Here is a 27,083-nt window from a genome sequence, read left to right on the forward strand (position 1 = left end):
TACCATCAACGCTGAATAGTGTTTATAAATACCTCGCCGTTAGAATGGTGGAGGTTGTATGTGTGGTGGCCGAGCGGCAAAAGGCATCGGTTGGAAGTCGCTGTGCCAATCGAACCGAACATATTTTGTATTATTTCTTTATTTGCATCTACCTCGAATTTTAGTTAATGGACAAGGCTGATTTTTGGCTCACAATTAAAGACGCCGCCGCCGACGCCGACCTCGACATCAAAATTTCTGCGAAACGAACTCTTTAACACTCTCGCGTTAAAATGGACCGTGGCAGGCCACCTCCAAGGAGGATTTTTTTTTAATGGGGAGGGGTGAAGCATGTAGGGAAGGGTGTTTCAGCTCCATTAACGTGAAACCTGGGGAGGGGCGACGCATGCAGTTTGCGCCGGTGTTTCCTACAGCTAATTCGCTGCTAATGGGCAATGAGACATAGAAGAAGAAGAAGAGACCGCAAAAGAAGAAGAACGGCCTGACCGAGGTAATTCGCCACATTGTTTTGAGAGAGATTTCTTTGATGAAGCAGTGGTGGTGCCAAGCCTGAAACAGGGCATGTAGGGAAGGGTATTTCAGCTCCACTAACGACGTCGGAAAACTGCGTCGGAATGCAGCTTACCCTAAGGTGCTTCTTCTTCTTCCCTAAATGCCCGGTTTCAGTTCCCTACGGCACATAGGGAAGGGTGTTTCAGCTCCACTAACTTCGTCGCCTATTTGTTCGGCTACCATGTGTCCATGTGTCCAGTGTCTATTCTTTGTTGTCCTCGTCTTCACCAGCGATAAGCGACTGCCTTTCAAATTGCACCAACAAGCCCACATCGCTACACTTGACTAACTGTTGCCTTCTTCATTTTTAGTGGACCGGTGGCCAGTAAAGCACCAGCACTTTGCAGATATATTTCAAGAAGTGGTGTTTCAAATAGATAACCTTCCGTAGAGATGCACATTTGTGTCTCTGGTTTTACAAAAGGAACTTGAGCGCCTTGGTAAATTTCGTCGGGGATTCTGACACCACTGCTAAGCCAAGCATAATGTTTTAGGCAGTAACGTCGAACCTTTAACTCATAATATGCATAGTATGAACCGGTGACGAGTAGTGGTATTTACCCAATTTTTGTGGCGAATACCCGTTTATGATGGACCGTGACTACGACATAGCACGCCGACAAGCCGAGACCGTAAGGTGCTTCGCCCCTAAAATGCTGGAGTGTTGCTGAACGTTAATATACGGAGGCTTGCGAAGAGCATTGCAGTGATGCTACCGAGAACTTCTGATTTGGAGCAATTTTTGGAGCAGCAAAATTTCCGTTTTGGAGCACTTTGGAGCAGCAAAATTTATATTTTGGAGCACTTTGGAGCAGATAGTTTTGCATCTGGGAGCACTCTGGAGCAGCGAATTTTACATCCTGGAGTGCACTACAGAAGCATATTGCAATAACATTCAAGCACCGGAATATTACTATGGGGCTCTTATGAAGGCTAGAAATATTTCGATTCATTGCAAATCTCATGGAAAAAGTCATCTCAGGAGAACTCCTTACTTCACTCGCTAATGAAAAAATAAGGGCTCATGCAGTTGAGTGTTGTGGATTAACCTCTTCGGCGATTATTTTCGACACTAGCAAATAAACAGAATACCAGATCAATAAAACTGCACTTTATGAAATAACACTCTAAATACATCTATGTGGTTATCAGCAGACATTGTAGACAAACGCCGTGATGTACAGCAGTGCCTCAATGCCAAAGAGCCAAACTGTCCCTAATGCATTCCCCTAAGAAAACTCCAAGGCGAAAGCCAGGTTCTTTTTCTTCTCGATCGACGGGTTGATCCTCCCCCTCCTTCTCTGCAAGCTATCTGCACCTCACCTGGTTTTGCGCTAGCTCCATGATCGGCGCACCGATTACGGAAGCAGTGTAAAGCGACGATGTCGTGATGACGTCATCACGTGACATCACGATATATGACGCCATGATGACGTCACAAGTTTTGGCGATCTATGACGTGATGATGACGCCATCACATGATTATTTTTTGCATCAATCGATTGACGCCGCCGACGGTCAATTTTCGTGTTTGATAAAGCATCTGATGCTTTCGCATTAATATTGCGTATTGAACGTTAACAACCTGGCCTTACATACCAAACTGTCCTCCACCATATCACCTCCTTGCCATGCGCGAAACAGGTTCGCTTATCATCCACTTCACAGAGTGAAATGGCTCAACTTTTTTTAAATGTTTATTGTGATAACAATTATATATATGGACGCTCTCCGCGGATTTTCGCCGTAGCCATTGCCGTAATTTTCTGTATAAAGACCAAATTAATAACATCACCACGCGCATTCTAGCCGCGGATAAAAGCTCGCGAGCGCTGGCGACGAACGCGGCTGAAGCGGAGATTAAGCTAGCCGGCCGTCTGTCTCCGTCGCACGGACAGCGCATGAGATAACATCTTCCCGCGTGCGGGCCTGCCGTCGATTGCTCATCAAACAGAGAGGAAACGCCCCGCCCGTCTTTCGTAAGGAGCATGAAAGGACGCCAGGGGACCGCATCGTTCGAAGGGCGCAGTCGCTTGCGCGCACGCCATCTCGAGGCATCAGGAGACGGCTCGTAAACTTGCTGTGCTCTCAACGCTTATTTCGTGTTTGGAGAACGCAGAGCAAGAAAACGCTTCGGTTCCTGGAGCGGCCATATTCCCTTAAACCAGTGTTTTGTTGAGTCACGCGAGATCGAATCCAAAAGAGTTAGCTACGAGCCTTACTTCGTTTAACAATACAATTTGTTGGTATCGCATTCATTGCTTCGTCCTTAAGCGAAACTGAGTTTTTTTACCCGTCAGCTCTTGACCCCCGAAAGCGAGGGGCGGACGTGTAACATGGGGTAGCCGCTTCACTGTGGGCCGTCAGCGACGGGCCCGCTACTGACAGCTGCGTATTTGCGGCTGCTCCGACCAGGAGATATGCTTTTGTTAATGAGATGAGACTTTTAAAAAGCAAGCAAAAAATTCGAATTGGAACCCTAGCACGTGAGCTCGAAAGGGCAGGGCCTTTTAGGGGGTATTTACCGCAGAGTGATTAAACTCGGACGTGCTGGTATAAGCAATTACGAAAAAGCTCTTCCGAATGAAGATCCGTGGATAAAGTATATCTGATGAAAAGTGTGAACGCGTTTCCACCGTTCGCGTGCTCTTCCATAAACGCGAAGCAAGGAAAATTCGATATTGTTCCATATATATACTGCTAGCGATCCCAGATTTCATTCCGCGATGTCCGGAAACAGAAGTGACAGACATTTTAGCAGCACACATGTAGTTATTACTGAACATTGCTTTCCTTACGTGCCGTGCGACGCTTGAAACGAGCTATCAGCAGCGTTTCTAGAACAGACGACGTCCGCCGATGAATCGCCGTCGCACTTTCTCGCTACCGATAGGCCTAGACGTCACGAGCAGGGTGTCGGAACGAAATGTTTTTCGTTTCGATTTTAGTTTCGTTCCATCGCAAGAGGTTCCGTTCCGTTTCTGTTCCGGAACGAAAAAAAAATGTTCCGTAACGGTTCGTAACGTTTTTTTTTTTTTTATGGGAAAATTTGAAGCTATAGTAATCATTAAAAAACATTTGATTTGTGATGTAGTTATTTGCCTTCCTCCTAAGAAAGCGGGACAAGGGTAAAGCACGTTCTTCAGAGGAGCGGAAGTAACTGTACGATGAACTCCTACCAACTAGCACAAACCAGTATACCCTTCAAAGTCATAGTATTTATTTTTTCCAAATTCAATCACGATTATTAGTGGGATCAGTGCTTTGTGTCAAGGGAGTGAGCACGATCTCAGAAGCAGCACGTCACTGAGTGCACTCTGTGATGTGCGAGACCGCTGTTTTGATAAAAAGATTGCCAGGCCTGCGCGGAATGCGCAGCACAGTCACAGCGAAAGTTGAAAGAGCGGACTTTGTAGAGCCCGTTGTAGAGTCTCTTGGGGCAGCTGATACAAGTACACATGCAGGGTACCCACTACGCCATAAATCATCGTAATTTTTCTTAAGTACCGAAGTTCCCACTATGTCATTTTTCGTGATTCTTCGGAGAATCGTGGTAGCCGCTACACATCTGTAAGGCATTATGTGCGCTTTGTGCTGTGGCTGATGACGATGAATTATGGCTGAGCACTTTGCAGTGGGTGGGAAGCATTAAACCACACACTCTTTGTGGAATTAGCATTGTGTGATGGCTAGTTGTCGTTTTACTCTTCTGCCACGCTGTATTACATATGTTAACACGATTCCTTGCCCGACATGACGCCTGTATAGAGTATTTTTGCGAAGGAGTTATAAGCACCAGCGTGGCACTGTGGTGGAAGACTCGACTGCCACGCAGGGGGCGCGGGTTAAAATCCCATCCGATCCTATAAATTTGTTTCTCATTTTATTTTTTCTTACTTCACGCGATAGTGGTCACGGAGACAGGCGGCGGCGGACAACCATGGTGCCAAAATCAGCTGTTGTGATCTCATAAGAGCCTTCGCTGTAACAAACTTCAGCGCCGACAATGCCCTCTCCACTTTGGCCTGCGTGACAGGCCCGCAAAAGTCCGCTTGCGCTAATATCAACATCTCTGGTTGCCACTGTTTTCGTTTTTCGCACAATTTCAACATATCTTTGCTTTGGAATTGCTGCCTGAGGTACGCGTTAATACTGTACCCTGAGATATGCTCACATTGCATGAGCTCAGTTGTTCCGGACTGCTAAGTTTTCTCATGAACCGAAAAACGATTGAAAAAATTTCGGTTTCACTCCGGAACGAAATAATAGATAAAGTTTCGGTTACGTTTTCGTTCCGGTCAAAAATATCGTTTTTTTTTGTTTTTCGTTTTCGGTTTTCGTTCCGTTCCGACACCCTGGTCACGAGTCTCTGCGGAGAGCGCGTTTTGCTGTCGAGCCGACTTGCAGAACAGAAGCTGCGTCGGCACCGTGCATGGCATCGTGGCTTACTCGGGACGCACGCGCGAGCGCTATTTATTCAGCGGAATAATTCTTGGTCCATGGTTGCGACTTTGGCTGCCCCAAGATCAAGCTGCACATGTTCTGACGCGCCGGCCGTGCGATTACCGGTGACAGACGCCCCCAAACCCGAGACTTTGGCGCAGTTTGGCGCAATTTTCGTCGATATTATCAGGATGGCGCAGTAAATACAATTTGGCGCACTTTGGCGCAGTTGGCGCAGGAGTGGAATCACTGGCATTGTATGTTAGCGTTGATGATCGATTGCGATCACACTGCAAATGCGAAAGAAAGAAAGTAATTGAAAAGTCACCGCTTCCAGTCATTTTGAGCGTGTTGCGTAAATCTGCTGCTGTCACGCTCAAGGACAACAAAATGTGACCATCAGTGTAAGCAGTATGGTAATTTATGGTACCAATTGATCAGAGTGAGAGATAACCCTTTATTGCAAGGCAGAGAATTTAGACGACGTGTAGAAATCATTGACAACTGATTGATGATAAGCAGTTTTCCAGGCTCATCTAAACGACGCCATTTTCAGTCATAAAATTGGGGAATAAAGGCACTATCGAAGGACACCAGGATATAAAAAATTGGGGGACACTTAAACTTCGCCTTCAAGAGTTGAACGCGATAGCGATATCCTGCCCCTAGTGCGCACTTCGAACACTACGAGTGTTTAAGAGAATGCGCGCACTAAGGTGTGTGCCTTAGTAATGGGTAGCATGCTTTAAACCAGGAGCAATTATGTGCGAGATACCTTTTCGAAGTTGCGATGCACCCACTACGTGGTTTTAGGGGAATACGCGCATTAATGTGTGTGCCTTTTGTAATGGGTGGCTCTCTTGAAACCACCAAGTCGTCGTGATATTGACATAGTGTGACGCCCGATGGCAATGTACGCTTGTACCACGCAATATTACTGCGATATTACATCTCGTACTGTGACACCTGTATACAGGAGGCGTATTTTTGGGAAGGATGAAAGTTACTTTCAGTGCATCTCCAAGCAGAGGCATGGCTGTGTGGTAGAGCACCTGCTTGCCACGCGGATGGCCTGGGTTCGATTCTCACTCGGACCCAACATTTTTATTATTTCTTTTATTTGCAGCTTTTTCGATTTTTAGGTCACGGACAAGATGATGATTTTTCGCTCACAACCAACGGTGCCGACACCGACGCCGACGGCGCAATTTCTGCGATACGAGCTCTTAAACGCTATCGCGTTAAAACTATCAGAGCCATAACTGAGCCGTAATATATACTAGAATATTAATTCATTTGAAAAAAAAAGTTTTATTAGCAAGCCGTTAGAGATTTCATAAAGGAGATGCCCTTGAGGTTGAGCGCATAATCATTAGCCACTGCTGGCTGTAATGTTTGCCAGCAATGGCTAATGATTGCTAACTGTTGCGTGACGTCGGTAAGTGTTGTTTGAGTGCTGGCAAAGCGTCGGCTTAATGTTGACTATCGTTCCTGGAGCGTGGCGTGAGTATGTAATGGTTCAAACGCCCCACTATTCATGCAACGTTTTTGTTTGTTTTTAAATTCGAAGCATTTCTTAGCGAACTTCTGCGACTTTGAGCGTATCTATCTATCTATCTATCTATCTATCTATCTATCTATCTATCTATCTATCTATCTATCTATCTATCTATCTATCTATCTATCTATCTATCTATCTATCTATCTATCTATCTATCTATCTATCTATCTATCTATCTATCTATCTATCTATCTATCTATCTATCTAGCCGCCTACGACTTTGTGCTCTCCTGCTCGCTTCGTTAATCGAATGTACACCAAAATTGGTATGGCATAATATGACTGTATGAACAACATGAATGACGAGCCATAACATGAAAATCATGATATGCATGTCATGAACGACATGATATACATGCCACAGTCTTGGTGCTCTTACAGCCGTTTCGTTAACTTGATATATACCAAAATTGATACGGCGTGACAAGAGTGTATGACGAACATAACTGACAGGTCTTAACGTGCAAATCATGACACGCATGTCATGTACAGCATGACTTACGTGCCAAGCTCATGGTGCGCTGGCGGCCGTTTCGCTAGATTGATATACACCAAAATTGGTATTGCGCGATGTGACTGTAGGACGAACATAATTAACACGACTTAACATGAAAATCATGAAAGCATGTCATATACAGCATGACTTACGTGCCGCGCTCATGGTGCGCTGGCGGCCGTTTCGCTAGCTTGGTCTACCCCGAAATTGGTATTGCGCGATGTGACTGTAGGACGAACATAATTAACACGACTTAACATGAAAATCATGACACGCATGTCATGTACAGCATGACTTACGTGCCAAGCTCATGGTGCGCTGGCGGCCGTTTCGCTAGATTGATATACACCAAAATTAGTATTGCGTGACGTGACTCTGTGACGAACATAAATAACAAGACTTAACATTAAAATCATGACAAGCATGTCATGTACAGCATGACTTACGTGCCGCGCTCATGGTGCGCTGGCGGCCGTTTCGCTAGCTTGATCTACCCCGAAATCGGTATTGCGCGATGTGACTGTAGGACGAACATAATTAACACGACTTAACATGAAAATCATGAAAGCATGTCATATACAGCATGACTTACGTGCCGCGCTCATGGTGCGCTGGCGGCCGTTTCGCTAGCCTGGTCTACCCCGAAATTGGTATTGCGCGACGTTACTGTGTAACGAACATAAATAACATAAGTGGCACGCATTTTCCTTAGTGAGAGACATGACGATGTATGCAGGTCTTTGCTGGCAGCTTCGCATTACATCGATTCCCACAATGCGTGGGATCTGGCGGCTTTTTTGATGTCCAAACTATAATTTATCCAAACAGCAATAACAAGTGCCACGGGTTTGCACCGATTTGCTTTTTCTCGGTTACGTTCACTGGCGTAAATCAGAGCGGGGGGTGGGGGTGTCAGGGGGATCCTGACTTCCCTCCCTCCTGTGGCACAAGGTGGGTCAGGGGGATCCTCATCCCCCTTGTGTTCAGGCTGGGGGCGATACCCTTGTGGTGTCCCTGTTGAGATTTATGTTTGTCATCACATATTCAAATTGCCTAACAGTTAAGTGTAGCGCATTCAACTTTTTTTAAACGCCTGTTTATTTCGTAGCGTGTACCTGCGTTCAATGCCACTCAGCCGTGTGAGGCTGTATTGAAATTGCCAAGTGCCATTCGACCGGTATCCCCAAATCCATAGCACAATGAAATTACGTGAGATGGGAACCCATAAAAATTTTCCAATTCTATTTGAAAGCCTGATTTTAATTTTTATATAAATAAAGAATAGCCACCATAAAATCAAAATGTCCGCCATGGCAAGATATGTGTCACCCTTTGAGATTTTTCTGGATTTACGCCACCGGTTACATTTCCTTGCACTTGCATCTAGCTTTGATGGCGTACACCGCTGGCGATCGCATTAACTCATCGAATACGAAGACCCGAAGCTTTTGCTCGACACCGACATTTAGCACTTACGATTCGAGGTCCCGTCGAAGAGAACCGCCAATTCGACCAGAAGTAGTTTCGTTAGTTCGAACAGCCACCGTAACCTCCGCAAAGTAAAATGAGTTTTCGATGTCGAATATTGCGCTACAGCCAGTTAAGCGCCCCCACGTAAACAATTCAAAATTATACCTATTTTTGCTATTTCCTTTTATCCATTTTCACTGGAATAATTCGTACCCCTACTTATTCCCATGACATATCAATAGTAGTTATATATATATATATATATATATATATATCACTTCTCTTTACTTAAGAGCAATATCCGTTAACTATACATAGTGTGCACTGACGTCACCGTGGCCACCATCTTCGGGTACCAGCTGGTTGAGACGCTGCGTGCGTGAACTCTTACTCGAGCGCGCGGAGCAAGAAACTGTGACATCACATTAGTGCCTGTGCCCTCTCGCGTTCCTTTGTATTCACCCTTGGCGCGGCTGGAGAAGAGAAGAAAGCGGGGGGAACACAAAAGAAGCCGGCGACGGAATGACAGTGTGTCCTCCCCTTTATGAGATAAAAAGTCACGGTGGCCGCCATGTTGAGGTGTCCAGCGTACGGAACCTGTCCGTGACGTCACGTGAACACTATGTATAGGGTATTCCATTACGGGTGGGTGGATGTTGGCAGTCTGTAGCGGCCATGACTTTTTTCTTTTTGTGGCGTCTGTCTTAATCTATCGTTTATTATTCAGTTACTGAAGCCAAATCACCATGGCAAGTTACACGATGGAGCAGCTCGTTCAAATGATAAAATTTGTAGTCAAAATGACCGTTCATTCGTGCATACGTTTCCCCGAAAAATCACGTTTAGCGACGAGGCTCCTTTTTGGATGAATGGCTATGTTAACAAGTACAATTTCTGTAGATGGGGGACGACCCCAGCTTACATGAGGTTCACCAGGCGGCTTCCATCCACAATAACTTATTGTTTGGTGCGGATTTTGGTCCGGCGGCGCCATTTGTGCATACGTTTTTGCGAACGACGTCGGTTAGGCCATCACGGTCAACGGCTAGCGCTACGTAAAGATAACCGATTTCTTTTGGCCAAAATTGAACGATATGGACGCTGATGGCATCTGGTTCATGCAGGACGGCGCTACATGCCATACAGCGGACGTAACGATGGACATCCTGCATGAACGATTTGAAAGTACGTAGGCTCTCGCAGAGGTGACCTGAACTGCCCACAAAGATCATGCGATTTGACCAAGTTAGACTTTTTCCTTGTGAGGTTTCCTGAAGTCGCAGGTCTACATCAATAAACCGCAATCGACCGATGCCTTTAGGGTCAACATAACCAAGGCTATCGTTCAAGTTCAGTCGGATCTATGTGGCAGAGTGATTAAATTGTACCACTCGGATCCGTGCCACCGTGAGAAGCCACGGCGGACATTTGGACGACGTTATATTCCGCGCATAATTGCGTACATGGGCCTTTCAAATGAAAAAAAAAAGAGAATTTCATTAATACCTCACCCACAGCTTGTTATACTCCATTTCAACATCGACTCGCCCTTAATGGAAAACCGTATATTTCTCGAGATTGTAGTTATCCATCTGTAAAGGAAAGCACTTTCTGAAGGGGAACTTACCTGGCTCAAGTACGACATCATGGCGTATCCCTCTTCCGTGCCGTTGACACCAGAGTAAGGTGCGGCTATGCCGAAATACACGTACAGCGATCGTACTAACTCCACTTTACCTGTAGGGTAGCACAAACAAGGCATCGTGTTGTAAATTCTGTGCTTCTTCTTAAAAAAGTACACGATGTGCGCAATACGCCTGTAGCGTGCGATCTCTCACGCTGGGTTCATGCTCGGCTCTGCTTTAATGATTGCATTGCAGTCTATAGAATCCCGCTCCCTCTCTCTCTAGCTCTAATAAGCAGTTTATCAAAACTTTATTGATATAGCTTCTGATCACCTGGCATTCCTTCAAGGCGCACCAAATGCATAGTGCGTGAACTATTTCTGCATTACTACACCCATCGGAATCCCAAAGCCTGGATCACACCCATAATCTCGAGCTCAAAGGTGCAAATCCACGGAGTAGTGTACTGCGGTGGGGTTAGATAATGATCTCCGTTTCCGAAGAACTTCATTACTTCTAAAAGAAAGGGACACGACACAGAGGTAGAGGTAGGTAGTTTAGGGACGTAGAGATAGGTAGTAATTATTTCTCTCAGATCCAACACAATCAATTAAACTACACTCTTAGAACTATTCAAGCGTTACTGCAGAAGTTCTTAGAAACTTTTAAAAGATCTTCATTGATCAGTTTCTAGAATAATTAAAATGATAACCGATAGGTGTGTCTACTACAGATTCTATTTCTTGAAGAGTTGTTCTTGTTCATAGGCACAGATCAGGGGCGACGCCCACTGAAATATAGCGACCACGCACCTCATATTTTGCAGTTACTGTTACCAGGATCAATATTTATTGGTTATGTATCTCATGAAAGCTTTCAATCTGCGAAATCCCATGAACACATCGGACATCTGCAAGATGATGATGATGATGATGATGATGATGATGCAAACTTTATTGGGGTCCAGAGAAGACGCAGGGGAGACCCCGCGCCACCCGGCTAGATGGCATTTTTCCCCCTACGCGCCTGTGTGGGCTCCATTTGTATCCCCACGCTACATTCAAAACAATGTGCGACCATCCTCGTCTCACCCATCAACATACAGCCTAACCTCGTTATAACAAATACTGATATAGCGAATTATAGGTTATAGCGAACCGAGTACGAACTTTAATTAGTAGTAGCTTCAATTATCTCCTTGCTCTTTGAAGGCGATTTACATCCGTCGGTTGCAATCTAAGAAAAGAGGTAAACTCCGCCCACAACCATTGCTATCCTACGAATAGAGAGCCAGAGTATATGTTCCATACTACCACGTTCAGCCGTTTTCGTGACGTCAAACACTTTTGCGTGTTTTTGATAGCTGATTTTGCCATATGGACATACATGTTTGTGTCATTGGTGTTAGTAAACTTAAACGTCCCGACAAATTTTAACAGAGATCCTGACATCAATACTCCTTTGAAAATAATATTGTAATAGAAAACGTCGAACTTTTATTTTACGGTGGAGCTGTTAAGCATTTCGTTAGGCCAGTTCGCGTCCCCAGAAAACTCAAGCAGCTTCTAGCATAGCATTGAAAATATCTTGGTTTGGAGCGGGAATGGAACCCATGGCCGCTTGCGTAGCAGGCAGGTGTTCTACCACAGAGCCACGCCAGTGCTTGACACTGCTCCGGAAAAAAAATGCTGCAGTTTCTTAGCTCGGCGATGCCAGGATAACGTAGCGTTAGCAAAGGTTCAGCTAATTATTCTTAGCTTTCCTGATTGTCTAGGATTAGCTTGATTATCATGCTTACTGCTGCTCCAATGACACACATGGTATACGTATTATGTGGCACATGTATATTTATTTTGCCGGGCAACTACTTCGGGATCCGATGATTCAAGCTTCTCCGCTCTTCTGCGCCGTTGAGCAGCATTTGCGCTCTCCTTCTCCATGGCTATACCACACTGGCAAACACCAGTCAGAGGCGCTATCAAGCGGCTCCAGCGCAGTGTCAGACGGCGAGTGCACAACGAAGGCGAATAGCTGCGCGCTCGCCGGCGCCAATACGTCTGTCAAGGCTACGACGTCACCCCTATGAAAAAGCGCAGACCGGCGGCGGCGGTCGCGCGCGGCGGCGGCGGAGTGCGCGACTCGCCGCTGCCGGTCTGCGCTTTCCAGAGGCGGCGAAGTGCGCGGGAGGTGCCGGCTGCGGTGCGTGACATCACTGATCCTCGCACATGCGCAGCACGGCTCTTGAGGATCCACGCGAAACTGGCTCAGCTAGGCCAGTGTAGCTAACGCTACAAAAAAGCTATACGTTCGTAATGTAGTTCGCCGTGGGAAAGAGTAGTGAGGGTCAGGAGGAGTGATGTGAGGGTGAGACGGAAGGAGGGGAGAGCGACACGAATGGGTATGCGCCACAGAAAGCGGGTATGTGCCAAACAGCTCATATCATAGCATACTATCCATAGCACAGTATAGCAAGGGTGCCGGAAAGGCTAAGATGACGAGGAGGAGTGATGTAAAGGTGAAGAGAAATAAAGGAGTAGGGGGCCACAGAAAAGGGGTATGCGCCGTTAAGAAAGATAGATGAAAGAAAAAAGCTTGGCTAATCCTTCCGTCATAGGAATTGGTATAACACGAAAGTGAAACGTCTCTTTGCGGAAGTAGCCGATTGTCAATCGTGCATTGATATACGAGAGCTTGCACAATGTCTATTGGTGTTTGGCAGCTATAACACCGTTTGACGTGGACGCACCCACATTGACGCCTAGCAGCACATCTCCGTCCCAACAACTAACGCCCATGATCATAATTTAACCCTTGAGGTAGCTGAAGTTAACATATACATGGACACTGCATATGGTGATGGCATCAACGAGCACACAATAAAAGCTGGTACTCCTTCAAAGTGTCGTTAATAGAGGAGAGAAACGACAAGGTGTGCGCTCCCCAGTAATAGGGTAACCTACGCCTGTGCTCATGCGTACACTACACCTGCGCTTCAGCAGCGGGGAAGGCAGAAGTACACACTTCGCCATCGCGAAAGCGTTCCGCTTCCCGATGGAGTCTCTCGCTGCACCAAAGCACTCACTGCGCGACATTCGCCTGTCAGCGTAATTTCTTTTCTGTACAGCAGTTTTATTATTCGGCGCCATCGCACTCAGAGTAGTATGGGGCGGAGAAACACCGTTGGTGCATGTAGAAGCTGCACTACCCTCACGACGACCTGTCACACGCTGACAGGACACGAAAGGCAGAGCGCGTAACCGCGTCTAGGGCGCCTCCTCAATATCAGCGCGGCCAGAGTTCCTTCGCTGGCATCGAGGCGCCCTAACTGCGTCGTCAATGAATCGCTCCCTATGAGCGTTCGTTAGTTCCATGACGCAGTACTTCATTTCATTGCTCCCAGACGACAACACCGGCTCGCTTGAGTACCGTTCGTGGGAGAATATGTCATAGATACAAGGCGCGTTTGTGAAGCTCGTACAAGTGCGTCGGTAGCGCACTAGGTAGAGCGCCCGGCACCTATCATCGCGGACCGGGAGGTCGTGGGTTCAGCTCCCAGGTCATTCGCGTCAATGAACCTTTTCCTTCTAGCTTTTCTTTTGCATCTGTTAGTGTGCATGTTACCAAAGTCATATCTGTGACGGAAATACGCCTGTTAAGTTTTGGTGGACCCCGGAATAAAGCACGTACGTGTGAAAGAAGATGAAAAAAGAAGTCTGTCTACGTTTTCCAAGTGGTGGCGCTTGCTCGCCAATCCAAGTTAAGCCAACATTTTCTAAGGGAGGCCTCCCATTCTCCACTGTTCCTTCAGGCTTGGAACCGCCAGTATGAAGCTGCCCTAATTTTTTAGGAAGCTTAACAATTGAATTAGTAGAGAACATGTACTTGCGCTCCGAACGAAAGCTGCCTTCCACGGTTCTGACGGAGGTGCAGCTCTCTGGGGCCATATTTCGAAACAATCACTTTCAGCGACAGTGTAGCCTTGGATAACGTAGTATATCGTGCGTACAACGAACCAACGAATGAAGCGACTGCTTGCCCGCCTATCCTGAACCAGCCAATAAGTGCGCATTGAAGGTGATGTCATGGCGACACCTCCAACTCTGAATGCGTAGCGATGAATTGGGCTAGTTGGTGGTTGCTAATGATTTCTTCTTGCGCTTCATATTACGAGACGAGTACGAGACAGGGACAAGACAGGTGGTGCACAAATGAATGCGGCCTGTGGGTGCATATTATATTTATTTTTCGGTTGTAACCGGCTATCTGTATTTTCAGCTCACGGAAGTACTGTGCGCGCTTAGCTTTTGGTTCACCACCTTGGTGCACGCTAAACACCGGGTGTACGTACAGGAGAATTCAAACCGGTTTACAATAGAACGCAAGCACGGCTTGGGACACTAAGCTAGCTAGCGTATTTGTGTTACTCTATAACGCAAGTTCTAAAGCTTCCTGACATCACGGTGACGTTGAATTTTGCCAGTACGCTTTCTGTAGACGGGCTACATGCGTCTGTCGGAAATATTGCTCATGTTACTGTGCTACTTCGCAGATTACAGCAGCCGGCACTTTGAAACCGCTGCCGCTCTATCATTAGTGGCTGGGTTAATAATTCGTTAACGAAAGCATTATACGTACCTTCACTGTGATGCTGCCTAGTTTCGAGGAATGGCGACATAGGGAATACCAGCGTTGACTCCGGCGCAATCTTCTTCATGGTCTCTGGAGATGGGTAAGAAAGGAGACCGTACTCGCTCACGAATCGAGGAATCGGATAACCCGCCGGCGACCAGGAATTGTCCCAGTATTCGTAGTAGTGCACTTTAACGGCAAAAAGAAAGGAGTGACGATGAGAACGAAGAGCAGGTAGGACAGAATTCTTCGCGCTCGCTCGCTCACTCACTCGCTCACTCACTCACTCACTCACTCACTCACTCACTCACTCACTCACTCACTCACTCACTCACTCACTCACTCACTCACTCACTCACTCACTCACTCACTCACTCACTCACTCACTCACTCACTCACTCACTCACTCACTCACTCACTCACTCACTCACTCACTCACTCGCTTGAACCACCGACAGTGTGTCAGTATCTTTCTACGTTCTCGTTCAGTATTACACATCTACCGTGCCTATTGTCGGCTTGTGTTGCCATATATGTTGCTTAAAGGGACACTAAAGAGGAACAATGAATTGGTTTAAATTAATAAAATGTGCTCGGAGAACTCTTGTGTAGTTTATTTCACCACCATAGGTTTATTATTGAAGGGGAAAACCAAGTTCAACGTTTCATTTTTAAAATTCGCGCCAAACTTTGTGATTCGTGACGTAAAAGACTTCAAAGAACATTTACCGTATTTTGGCGCCACTGGCTCGACGAAATTTCCACAAACTCGTTATGTCAAGTCTCTGGCCCCCTCAGAGGACAATGTACTTCGATTTAACCGACTAGGAACTACGTAGGACCAAGCAGGCGCCGTCAAAAATTTGTGACGTCACAGCAAATGGTGCGGGAATTCCAAGGTGGCGTCGCCACCTGTATTTTCTTTTTGCGCGTTTTCTCGCTTATTAAGCGTCTTCGCGCAGAAAGCGTGGTGTTTTTGGTATCGTGGAAGACCACTTTACTAATGCGAGAAAAATCGCTTTGCTCTATAGTGTCCCTTTAAAGGGGTACTGACACCATTTTAGAAGGCGAGTTTACTCTGCTATGCAAATCTCCTGTATGCAGAGACGGCTCTGAGCAAGTGTGAAGCTCAGCAAATGCTGAGAAGATATTTTATTTCGACATCAAAGTCAATTTTTCTATGGCGCACCTGCGACATAGACACTACCTTGACGTCAGGCAGTACTCTACGGTACAGGCTACAGTTTTCTGGTGACTTCACACAGCAGTATGGCCAGTTATGATGACGTCAGGTACCAAAACTTCCAAGATGGCCGCTTGTGCGTCACCAACGGAGCCACGGTACGGAGCGGCCGTGGAAACGTCACTATATACATTGTGCGAGCACGTGACGAGAAGTTCATACCGTGTTGTGACGTCAGGGTACAGTAGAAACCGAAACCATCTTTTAAAAACATACTGTAATTACTTTTTCAGAGTGAACTCGCACTTAGCACTGCCACAATTCAGCCTTTTGATTAGGCCGCCACTGGAGTGTGGCGCCCCCTGTTACTGCCGTGCATCATATATATGTTCGTACCCCAATAAAGTCTAGGTTACATTTTCGTCCGAGCGAGCAGCGTGTACGCGTCAGTCTCTGCGTGTCCGTGCCCCTGCGGCACTAACCACGCGACATGGTGTCAGAAGTGGGGTGACATCGCGTGACAGTAAGTTCGGAGCGTAGGAATAACGCCCCCCAGCCCTAGGCCTTACCGCGACGGAACGGCAGCACGATGGACCTCGAGAACGGCGAGCCGCCAAAACTGTACGGCGTGAACCTTCAGCCACCGGCACCGTTCGACTTCGCGAACCCGGCAACATGGTCGACATGGCTCAGCCGCTACGAAGACTTCACCGCGGTTTCGGGACTGACAAAAGCGTCGGAAGACGTGCAGGTATGCTCGCTACTGTACTGCATGGGCCCGGAGGCACGTCCGCTCCTCGAGACGTTCTCGCTCGACGCCCAGTCGCTCGCCTCGTACCAAGTTGTTGCCGCCCGCTTCACTGAGCACTTCGTGCACCCGGCCAACGAGCTCTACGAGTCGTCGCGGTTCCACAGGCGTGTTCAGCTACCCGGCGAAAGCGTCGACACGTACTACGCGGAACTGTGTAGAATGGTGAAGCGCTGCAACTACCAGTCAGCTGCTGTCGAGGAAAGGCTCGTACGCGACCGGTTCGTCGTCGGCCTCCGCGACTCTCGCCTCTCGGATCAGCTGTGCCGAAACTCGAAGCTGACGCTCAAGGAGGCATGGACACAAGCCCGTCAGTCCGAAGACGCCGACAAAGAGAAGGAGTTGACCCAGAACCGCACCGAGCACGCACGCGAGCTCAACCTCGACGCCGCGAAAGCCAGCAAGTTCGCCTCTCGTCGCCGCTCCGGAGCTAAGCCTACTACGTCGCAGCGGACAGCCGAGTGCGCTCGCGAGCCGTCCACATGTGAATTCTGCGGCCGCGCGCCTCACCGACGTTCGGACTGCCCGGCTCGACGCTCCGCCTGCAACTTCTGCAAAAAGAAAGGCCACTTCGCTGAAGTTTGCCGCTCGCGGAAGCACCAGCAGAACAAGCTCGGCTCCGTTCACCTGCATGCCGTGGGCACGCCCGCCGCTGCAAAGTTCGTCGACGTGACCGTTGGCAACTACACAGCGCAGTTCAAAGTCGACTCCGGCGCCGAAGTATCTGCTGTACCCAGTGACTTCCCTGCGCTGCCTGCCAAGCTCGACAGAGTCGACAGTCTGCTCACCGGCCTTGGAGGACAGCCACTTCGTGTTCTAGGCTCGTATCTGGCACGACTTCGGTGGCAAGGAAAAACAAGCTGCCAGCGCCTATACGTAATCCAGTCACTCACTGTGCCTCTTCTAGGACTGCCAGCGCTCCAAGCCCTGAAAGTTGTGAAATTTCTTGACGAACTCAAGAGTCCCAAAGCAACGCTGCACGCCGAGCTCTTCAAGGGATTGGGCACTCTCAAGGACGAGTACGTTATTCGGCTGAAACCCGACGCCGTGCCCTTCTCGCTAAGCGTCCCCCGCAGGATCCCCATCCCGCTGCTCGAGGTCGTCCGCCGCGAGCTGGACAAATTGGAAAGCGCGGGAGTGATCCGCAGGATCGACAAGCCAACTCCATGGTGCTCTGGCCTCGTTGTCGTCAGGAAAGACGATGGTTCCTACCGGCTATGCGTCGACTTGACTCAACTCAACAAAGTCGTCCTCCGTGAACGGCATATTTTGCCAACGGTTCAGCAAGTCCTTGGCCTCCTCGGTGACGCAACAGTTTTTTCAAGGCTCGATGCGACCGCAAGCTTCCACCAGGTGAAGCTTTCTGCCGATTCCCAAGAGCTGACGACATTCATCACCCCATATGGCCGATACTGCTTTTGCCGGCTCCCCTTTGGCATCACCTCCGCTCCCGAGTACTTCCAGAAACAGATGGCAAGAATCCTGGAGGGCCAAGAAGGGGTCGCCAACATGATAGATGACATTCTGGTTTTTCGACGCACCCGCCAGGAGCATGACGCCAGACTGAGCCAGGTGCTATCTCGTCTTGCAAAAGCAGGCATCACGTTGAACGAGGACAAGTGTCGCTTTGGGGTATCTGAGGTCTCCTTCCTCGGTGTTGTCGTCTCAGCTAAGGGTATCAGGCCGGATCCAAGCAAGGTTGAAGCGGTCAAAGCTATGGAAGCTCCCACAGACGTCGCCGGCGTTAGACGACTGCTTGGAATGGTGAATCATCTCGCCAGATTCCTGCCACACATCTCGGACGTCACAGCACCCATCAGAGCCTTGCTGAACAAGTCTGCGAGTTGGGTGTGGCAGCATGAGCAAGAGGCAGCATTCAAGAAGGTCAAAGAACTCTTGACGTCAGACAGGTGCATGGCCAAGTACCACCCGTCGTATGCCACGACAGTATCCGCAGATGCAAGCTCTTTCGGACTCGGCGCAGTACTGCTGCAGACTCAACCCTCGGGAGAGCGTCGCCCAGTCGCATTCGCTTCGAGGTCAATGACGAGTACCGAACAGCGTTACAGCCAGACCGAAAAAGAAGCTTTGGCAACGACATGGGCTATCCAAAGGTTCGACGAGTTTGTCCGTGGCATCACCTTCGATGTCGAGACCGACCACCTGCCTCTCGTTTCACTTCTGGGCAAGATGGAACTGGATATGTTGCCGCCTCGTATTCAGAGACTACGGCTCAAGACAATGCAGTACCAGTTTCGCATGCTGCACGTGCCAGGAAAACTGCTAGCAACAGCAGATGCCTTATCACGTATCACCCACAAGGCATCCACTCCTGTAGACACGGTGGAACTCTTCGCAGCACAAGTAGTCGGCTGCATGTCGGAAGTCTTGCCACTCCGCCCTGAAGATGTACGACAGGCACAAGAATCCGATGCAGAGGGCAAGGCTCTCATCTCCTTCTGCCAGCAAGGTTGGCCACGAAAGACCAAGCTACCTCTGCATGTGTCGAAGTATGCCTCCGTGGCAGACGAGCTCTCTGTCTGCGACGGTATCCTGCTGAAAGGCCCCCGGATCGTCATCCCATCGTCTCTTCGGCCAGCGGTCTTGACGCTGTTGCACGAAGGCCATCAGGGCATCAACAGGACCAAAGCCCTAGCTCGGGAGTCGGTTTGGTGGCCGGGTATCTCAGCAGACATCGCCTCTCTCGTCACCAACTGCGAACAGTGCGCATCCACCCGGGTGAGCCTTGCAGAACCCCCAGTCTCCACAGCTCTACCTGGACGTCCCTGGGAATTTCTTGGAATGGACTTGTTCCATCTCAATGGCCAGACGTTCCTCCTGGTGGTGGACTACTACTCGAGGTTCCCCGAGGTGGTGACCCTGAGAAGCACTACAGCTCGGGCAGTCATCGATGCTCTCAAAAGCATCTTCGCACGCCACGGAATCCCACAAGACGTCAGGTCGGACAACGGCCCACCGTTCTCGTCGCAAGAGTTTGCGGCATTCGCAGTGTCTTATGGCTTCAACCATGCGACCAGTAGCCCACACTACGCCCAGTCAAACGGAGAGGCAGAGAGGATGGTACGAACAGTCAAGGACCTGTTCCGCAAGTCCAAAGACCCTCACCTCGCTCTGCTCAGTTATCGGGACACTCCGGGAGTCGATGGCTTCAGTCCAGCCCAGCTGTTGATGGGACGTCAGCTGAGAACCAGAGTCCCGAAGCAAAACTCCCAGCTACATCCCAACTGGCCGCCTAGGAAAGATGTCGTCGCCAAGGATGTAGCCTACAAGCGTAATCAGACCGACGACTACAATAGGCATCACAGAGCTCGAGACCTGCCACCTCTCCAAACGGGTCAGCGTGTGTGGGTGCGCCCTGACCAAGTGCAAGCTACGGTCCTCAGCCCGGGGCAAAGGCCAAGAAGCTATGTGGTTGAAACAGACCGAGGTGGTGTTCTGCAGCGCAACCGCCGTCACCTAGTGCCTTTCGTGCCTTCCGCCTCCGGTGAGGAATCGCTGCCAACAGCTGCACAGCAACCATCGCCACCGCAGCAAGTTCTTCAGGAACCTCAGCCTGCCAACAGCGTGGAACCTGCGGTCCCCCAAGGGCAGCCTTTGCAACATTCCCCTGCAGCCAGGGACGGTAGTGATGGTGTTACACGAACACGTTACGGCCGGCGCGTTGTTCCGCCGCGCCGTTTGAACTTGTGACATGTAAAAGTCTACGAAAGCAGTGCGCCTTCGGTAGTTTATTGATGCTACATCATCGCCATCTTCTCTTCTTTCTTCTCTTCCCCCCTTCCTGTTCACGGTCGCTTCACTTTGTCTTTGTCGCTCTGGTGCTGCGGTTATGCTAAGCTTGCAGAATATTATATCCTCCCAACCGTCTGTCTTCATCCCTCCTGGGATGGTATGGGAGAACATTTCCTATGGAAGCTTCTTCTGTTTTTCCTCTCAGGCCTTGGTAGTACACAGTCTTCAAAATTCCTTGTTGTTTTGCCGTTTTGAGCACACTGAAAGGGCCAATGAACGGAAATTTTGCATCGAGACCTTTGCGCACCAGAATCATGTCTCCAGGCATAATATCCGGCATCTTTGCCATGTGTCGTTTGTCAAAGTTTCTCTTCATGTTACACCGGTACTTCTTCCGCTGTTGTGCTGACAATGGTGTTTCTCGGAGTGACACTTTACCAACGATGTCCAGCTCTTTATCAGCCGCAAGCCATGCGCTTGTTCCAAAAGCCGCAAAATGTGGACTGCATCCTATTCCAGCTGTGTAAGAGCGATTATGATGTGAGACTGCTGCCTCGAGTGAGCATTTCCAACCTCCCTTAAATTGTGGGTAGAGTGCGATGAATGTCTTCAGGTCACGAATTACCCTTTCAGCGAGAGAATTGGCTTCGGGGTGATAAGGAGCAGGGAAACGAAGCTCGACACCTCTTTGCTGTGCCCAAACTCGGAGCTTGTCACTTCGAAAAGCTGGTCCGTTGTCAGCCACTACAACCTTCACGTTTTTGAAGATGCCTCTTTCAAGGAGCTGAATAACGGAGTTCGTGTCCTCTTTTCCGGGCTTGGCAGCAACGAACCGCGTACATTCATCCACTGCTACAAGAAAAGCTTGCGTTTTTCTGACGCCCTCGCCCTTCTTTTTTATCTCGGCGAAGTCGAGGTGCAACACTTCGAATGGAACGTCTGAGTATGTTGGCATGACCATCTGGTTCCCTCTTGGCTTGAACTTGGCTTTGTGAACCTGACATTCGTGGCATGTTTTGATGTAGCGTGCAACATCCGCTTTCATGTTTTTCCACGTGAATCTTTGCGTAAGCTTCCGGTATGTCCTCCAAAAACCATCATGACCACCTGATTCCGGGCTATTATGGTACAGTCTAAGAATTAACGGCACACTTGTTTCAGGTACGTGTATGCGACCATTCTTAAATTGTAAATCCTGTGTGCCTTCCCAAAGCGTTGCCATGTTTACGCTCTCGCAGTTGGCTTCCTTTGGCACGTGCAATCTGGAAAGCGCATCAGCGTCTCGATGCTTGAGTCCGGGGCGATGCGAAACTTCGAAACTATACTGCTGGATTTCACTTATCCACCGAGCCAGCCTTCCTTTAGGCTGTGCCAGCTGAAGGAGGTGCGTAAGGGCATGGGGACACACAATTCTTTCATTTATCATGCTTACAGATGCTCCGGTATCAATAATTACTGACACTTCTTGATTATTGACAAGCATAGTAGCATACAGAATGTGTGTCTTTGTAATAAATACAGTCTCTATTTCATTACTCGGTCGGGTTTGAGTTTCTGTGGCCTCCCTGCTGTCGCAGTCCCTGAAGTGTCTCGCGGTTCTTGAAGGTAGAGGGCTTGGACAATTAGTGCGTATAAATTCGTAGCATGCTTCGTCCTGTAGCCGTGCATCCTTAAGTTCGGCTGCTTTGTGCGATGTGACCCTCGTTTTTATACAGGTATCTGTGACAATAACATTCTTTATCATACAAAGAAGGTCTTCTAGGGAGCGGGGTGACATGAGTTGTGTCTGCTGTCGGCATTCTCTCGTCATTCCAAGCATTACAAGCGGTATAATGGCCGATTCCGGAAGCTTAGGCTCTGCGAGTTGAAGTAGGCGACACTTTTCAAAGACATATTCAGAAAGTTTTCCTTCTTTCTGTCTATATGTAAGCGCGTCATCCCACAACTCGAGCGCATTGCCTTGAAAAGCAGAACGAAAGCTGTCTTTCCATGCACACCAGGGTTGTTCTTTGTGTTTTACGATACGGATATCGAACCATTTCTTGGGATTTCCAGTTAAATATTTTGACATATGGAACACGCGGTCCAAGTCCGAGCACCAAGAATTTTTTTCGCAGGCGTATTCGTAGTGGTCAAGCCATGTATGAACACTAGAAGAGATGCCGTCAAATATTTCTGGCTCTATTTGGGCTCCGACTTTACAGCATGCTGCGAGTGTACTTAAAAGAGCTTCTTGGCGTTGGGCTTGCTGACTTTGCAATTCGACAAGTTGCAACATCGCATCTGAGAATGTCTGAGCATTTGCGTCGCGGCTAAATGCATTTCCGTCGAGGCTAAGAGTATTGCAGAGATCTTGATTAGTCAGGCAACTTAGCTCCTCGAGATCCATGTTAATAGTCGTGGTACCTTTAGCGATGATGTCGCCCAGTGCTTCGTTGGCCTTGGAAGCGATAGTCCGCAGTAGAGCCGGAGTCGTTGCCTCCTCTGGTGCAGGCACGAAGTCTTCTCCGTCGAGCTTGTAGCCCGTCACGATAGGCTGGCCGTCTCGCTGTACCACGTTGAACGTCACCCACATCTTGTTCTTTACTCGGCTGCGCCAAATGTAAAAGTCTACGAAAGCAGTGCGCCTTCGGTAGTTTATTGATGCTACATCATCGCCATCTTCTCTTCTTTCTTCTCTTCCCCCCTTCCTGTTCACGGTCGCTTCACTTTGTCTTTGTCGCTCTGGTGCTGCGGTTATGCTAAGCTTGCAGAATATTATATGACATTGTGATGTGTTTGGCGTCCTCCATCCTCCCATCAGACTTTCTCAAGGGGGGAGATGTAGAGGTCGCCACAATTCAGCCTTTTGATTAGGCCGCCACTGGAGTGTGGCGCCCCCTGTTACTGCCGTGCATCATATATATGTTCGTACCCCAATAAAGTCTAGGTTACATTTTCGTCCGAGCGAGCAGCGTGTACGCGTCAGTCTCTGCGTGTCCGTGCCCCTGCGGCACTAACCACGCGACAAGCACTACCTTTTATAGGCTCTTGAGGGCTTGGCCTTTGATTTGACGCAAAAAAACGACAACTGAAAATTTTCGTGTCTGTGCCCCTTTAAGTAATTCATCTACAAATGATGTTTTCGCACTATCTGGCAATTCCTTAGCAAGGAGTTTCTGCCTGTTCCTTGAGGTGATGCGATGACAACCTGTTGACAACTAAACTTGCAAAACACATGGAATATACCCGTAAGCGATGAACGCGAGAAATTACACGAGGGCGCGCGTAAACAAGGATATTACACACGTAAGTGCTACAAACAGTGAAGAAGCCAAAAAAAGTCACAGTTTCACCGCAAAGGCGAAGCAATGAATGCGATAGCAACAAATTGAAGTGTTACATGAAGTGAGTCTGGCAGCTAACTGTTTTGTATCCGATCTCGCGTAACTACAAAACACTGGTGTAAGAGAATACGGCCGCTCCAAGGAGCGATGCTCTCCGCCCAGCCACTTCGCGTTGAGAGCGCAGCACGTATAAGGGTATACGAGCCGCCCGCTGTGATGGCTTTCGAGATAGCGCGCGCGCCAGCGATCGCGACCGCGCCCTTAGATTCAAAGTTCAAGGTTGCTCCTCGCGCGAATCTCCCCCTCCCCCCCCCCCCTCGCGTCTTCGTGTCTTTTTTTCATGCTCGTTAAAGATGGGTGGGGCGTTTCCTGTCTGCTTCGACGGCAGGCCTCTCGAGCGGGGTGATGTTATCGCATGCACCCTTCGAGCGACGGAATCGGGACGGCTCGTTTGATCTCTGCTTCGGCCGCGTTCGTCGCCCCCGCTAGCACGCTTTTAGCCGCGGTAGAACATACGATATGCGGGGGAATTTTATCGATTTGGACTTCATACCGGAATGGCATGACGGCGACGGCAACGGCGACGACAAAAACCCGTCGGAACTGTCCATATAATTTCTATCGCAATAAAAAAAAAACGGTAGAAGAAATTCAGGAGATCATGCACTAACGGGAAGATGGGGGGAAAGCGGAACTTGGCATGTGCATGAATGACGCACTACTTTTCTTTCTTCCTTTCTTTCTTTCTTTCTCTCTTTCTTTCTTTCTTTCTTTCTTTCTTTCTTTCTCTCTCTCTTTCTTTCTTTCTTTCTTTCTTTGTCATTGCATTGCGCAATGTTCCCTCATAACGTTTCCCTCCATCCTTGCCGGGAATAGGACCTTCACCCTCGTGCTTAGCAACGCAACACGTTTGCTGATACAGGCAACAAAAGTATTAAATGAAACAATAAAAGTCAGCTATGAAATGTGGCAACGTGAAATGGCAGGTGACCGTGACAAAATGCGAGACTGCCATAGCAGAAATGGCTGATCGCTGACAAGCCCACGATCGAGAGAACATCAGTTAATGGAAACCAGCCCATACAAAAATACCCATGTGACCGGCGCACCTTCGAGGACCTCACTAGTGCACACCCGCGTTTCTGCACATTCGCCGGCGTCGGGTTTTTCGCGAACTATGACGCCGCCACCACCACCGTAATCTGTGGCTCATAGAACATTGTTTCTAAATTGGGGTTGCGCGAGATCATTTTTGGGGGTGCGCAAAACCCATTATGTTCCGTGACAGCGGCCCCCTCTGATCTTTAGTATGCTTCACCACATAACCATTTTACATGACGGTGAAGCTGAATTATGTTCCTCCTCCATGAGATGGCTATAAAGATTTCGTTGTAGTTTTCTACGACATATGTAAGCGAGCATGCTTTTTCCAGGCTTGCATATTTGAAAAGAAAATATAGCTAGAAACAGGTTGATTGTGACTACAGACCGCACAACTTATTGACAAGCTTTTGAGATCGAATTGACGTGGCGCTTTTGTTTCACCATTCGTTGCCAGGTAGAAATACAAGGCACCTATTTTTAGCTTCATTTTGTGTTAGTTTATGAACCCTCTCCCCTCCCCCTCCTGCTTTCCCTCACTGCGAGGGGTCCGCCATCCGTTCCAGTGGTGTATAAGGGGTCCCTGAAACATTCATGGCTGAGAACCAGTGAACTATTGTGATAGAAGTTTTGCTTAAAAGGACAATTAAGTGAAACAATGAATTAGTTTAGATTGATAAGCTGTACTATGAGAACTCCAATGTCATTAATTTTACCACCATACGTTCATTAATAGAGGATAAAATCAACGACAAAGATTCATTTTTATATTTAGCGCCGAAATCTCCGCGCGTGACGTCACGGATTTCAAACTGTATTCGTCGTATTGAGGGGACATTGGCTTAACGAAAGTTCCTGAAACTTGGTATGTTAAGTCTATGGCCCCCTCAGAGGTCAATGTGCTTCATTTTTACCGATTAGGAGCTACGTAGGCCTTAGACCCCGTAAAAAACTATGACGTCACGACGTTTTGTGGGTGAACTTAAAGGTGGCGTCGCCACCCGCATTTTCATTTCGGGCGTTTTCTCGCTTAGCAGGAGTCTTCAAGCTACAAGCGTGGTGATTTTGGAATTGTGAAAGAGTAATCTACTGGTAATAGAAAAATCGTTTTTCTCGTTTTGTGTTCCTTCAAAAATTCGGTAACCTCTGGCAGCACTCACAGTCGCCACGCTCTTCGCTGTTCGGAGAACCATGATTCCAGATGTCAATATGATCCAATCTCAGGCGTACAGGAAGCGAAGTGTTGTGCAAGACGGGGCTTCCGTCCCTGCCGTTGCTAGGAGACGAAGACAGGAAGGGGCGTGACTTATCCTCTCTGTCAATTACTCTCTTTATGGTGTAAACGAACAGCCTTCTATAGTCGTCCAAAGATGTGCTGAAACTTCCCCTATAAAAAAAGGAAGTAAAGATGCAAATAAGAATAACAGAATACAAAGATCACTCGCTAAGAAATAGAAGCTACCAGGGTTGCCACTGATTTTCGAGTAAATGTCGCCAAACTGCGAGGAAATAGTCGCCAAAAGTAGCAATATTTTCACAAATTTCACCAAAAAAGTCGCCATTCTAGACATGTGCGGCATACCTAGTAACAAAAATTTCCACTTATGTATAGCTCGGTAGGATACAGTACCATCCAAAACCCTTGTTATATTGACATTTCTCAATACCAGTCGCACCGCCCGCTTCACCATGGGAGTGCTTGGTGCTGGTTCTCCTACTAGCCCCAAAATGTGCGTGGTGGCGCAAAGGTGAATGAATGAAACGCTCACGATGTTCTTCCATCCCTACCGCTCATTTCAAAAGTAAAAACAGTGCGAAAACTTTCGTGAAAGTGCTGTTTGTAGACAGTTTCACTTACCCTTCTGTGAATTAAAGGGTTAAAAGGTTTATTGAAGGTAACACGACAGAAGTCTTAGAGGAACCGATCATTAGTGAGTCTTATACCTTTTCAGTGTGAACTAATATCATACCGAACGCCACCGACGCTTTTTTAAAGTCATTGATATCTACACGCGTCCATCCAATGCTTTATATATGAACAGGTAGACAATGTAAAATGCTATATAGCAATTGTTTTCATTGCACACGCTCACCGAGAACAGTAGAAAATGCCTGAATAAATAATTTTTATTGCAA

At 48.1% G+C, this 27,083-nt stretch overlaps 1 protein-coding gene across 1 annotated transcript in view; it reads right to left on the reverse strand.

Annotated features, from left to right (window-relative positions):
* Nucleotides 1-27,083, reverse strand: part of LOC119394783 (beta-mannosidase-like) — a 163,995-nt gene that overhangs the window by 12,335 nt on the left and 124,577 nt on the right. The window contains exons 10-15 of the mRNA XM_049415987.1: nucleotides 22,927-23,068; nucleotides 19,087-19,226; nucleotides 17,278-17,559; nucleotides 16,791-16,884; nucleotides 14,783-14,965; nucleotides 10,150-10,259 (exon numbers count right to left, since the gene is read on the reverse strand). Of these exons, the coding sequence (XP_049271944.1) occupies nucleotides 10,150-10,259; nucleotides 14,783-14,965; nucleotides 16,791-16,884; nucleotides 17,278-17,559; nucleotides 19,087-19,226; nucleotides 22,927-23,068 (951 nt within the window). The remainder of the gene's footprint in view (nucleotides 1-10,149; nucleotides 10,260-14,782; nucleotides 14,966-16,790; nucleotides 16,885-17,277; nucleotides 17,560-19,086; nucleotides 19,227-22,926; nucleotides 23,069-27,083) is intronic.

This window comes from Rhipicephalus sanguineus, chromosome 5, assembly GCF_013339695.2.
Source record: "Rhipicephalus sanguineus isolate Rsan-2018 chromosome 5, BIME_Rsan_1.4, whole genome shotgun sequence".
Lineage (NCBI taxonomy): Eukaryota > Metazoa > Arthropoda > Arachnida > Ixodida > Ixodidae > Rhipicephalus > Rhipicephalus sanguineus.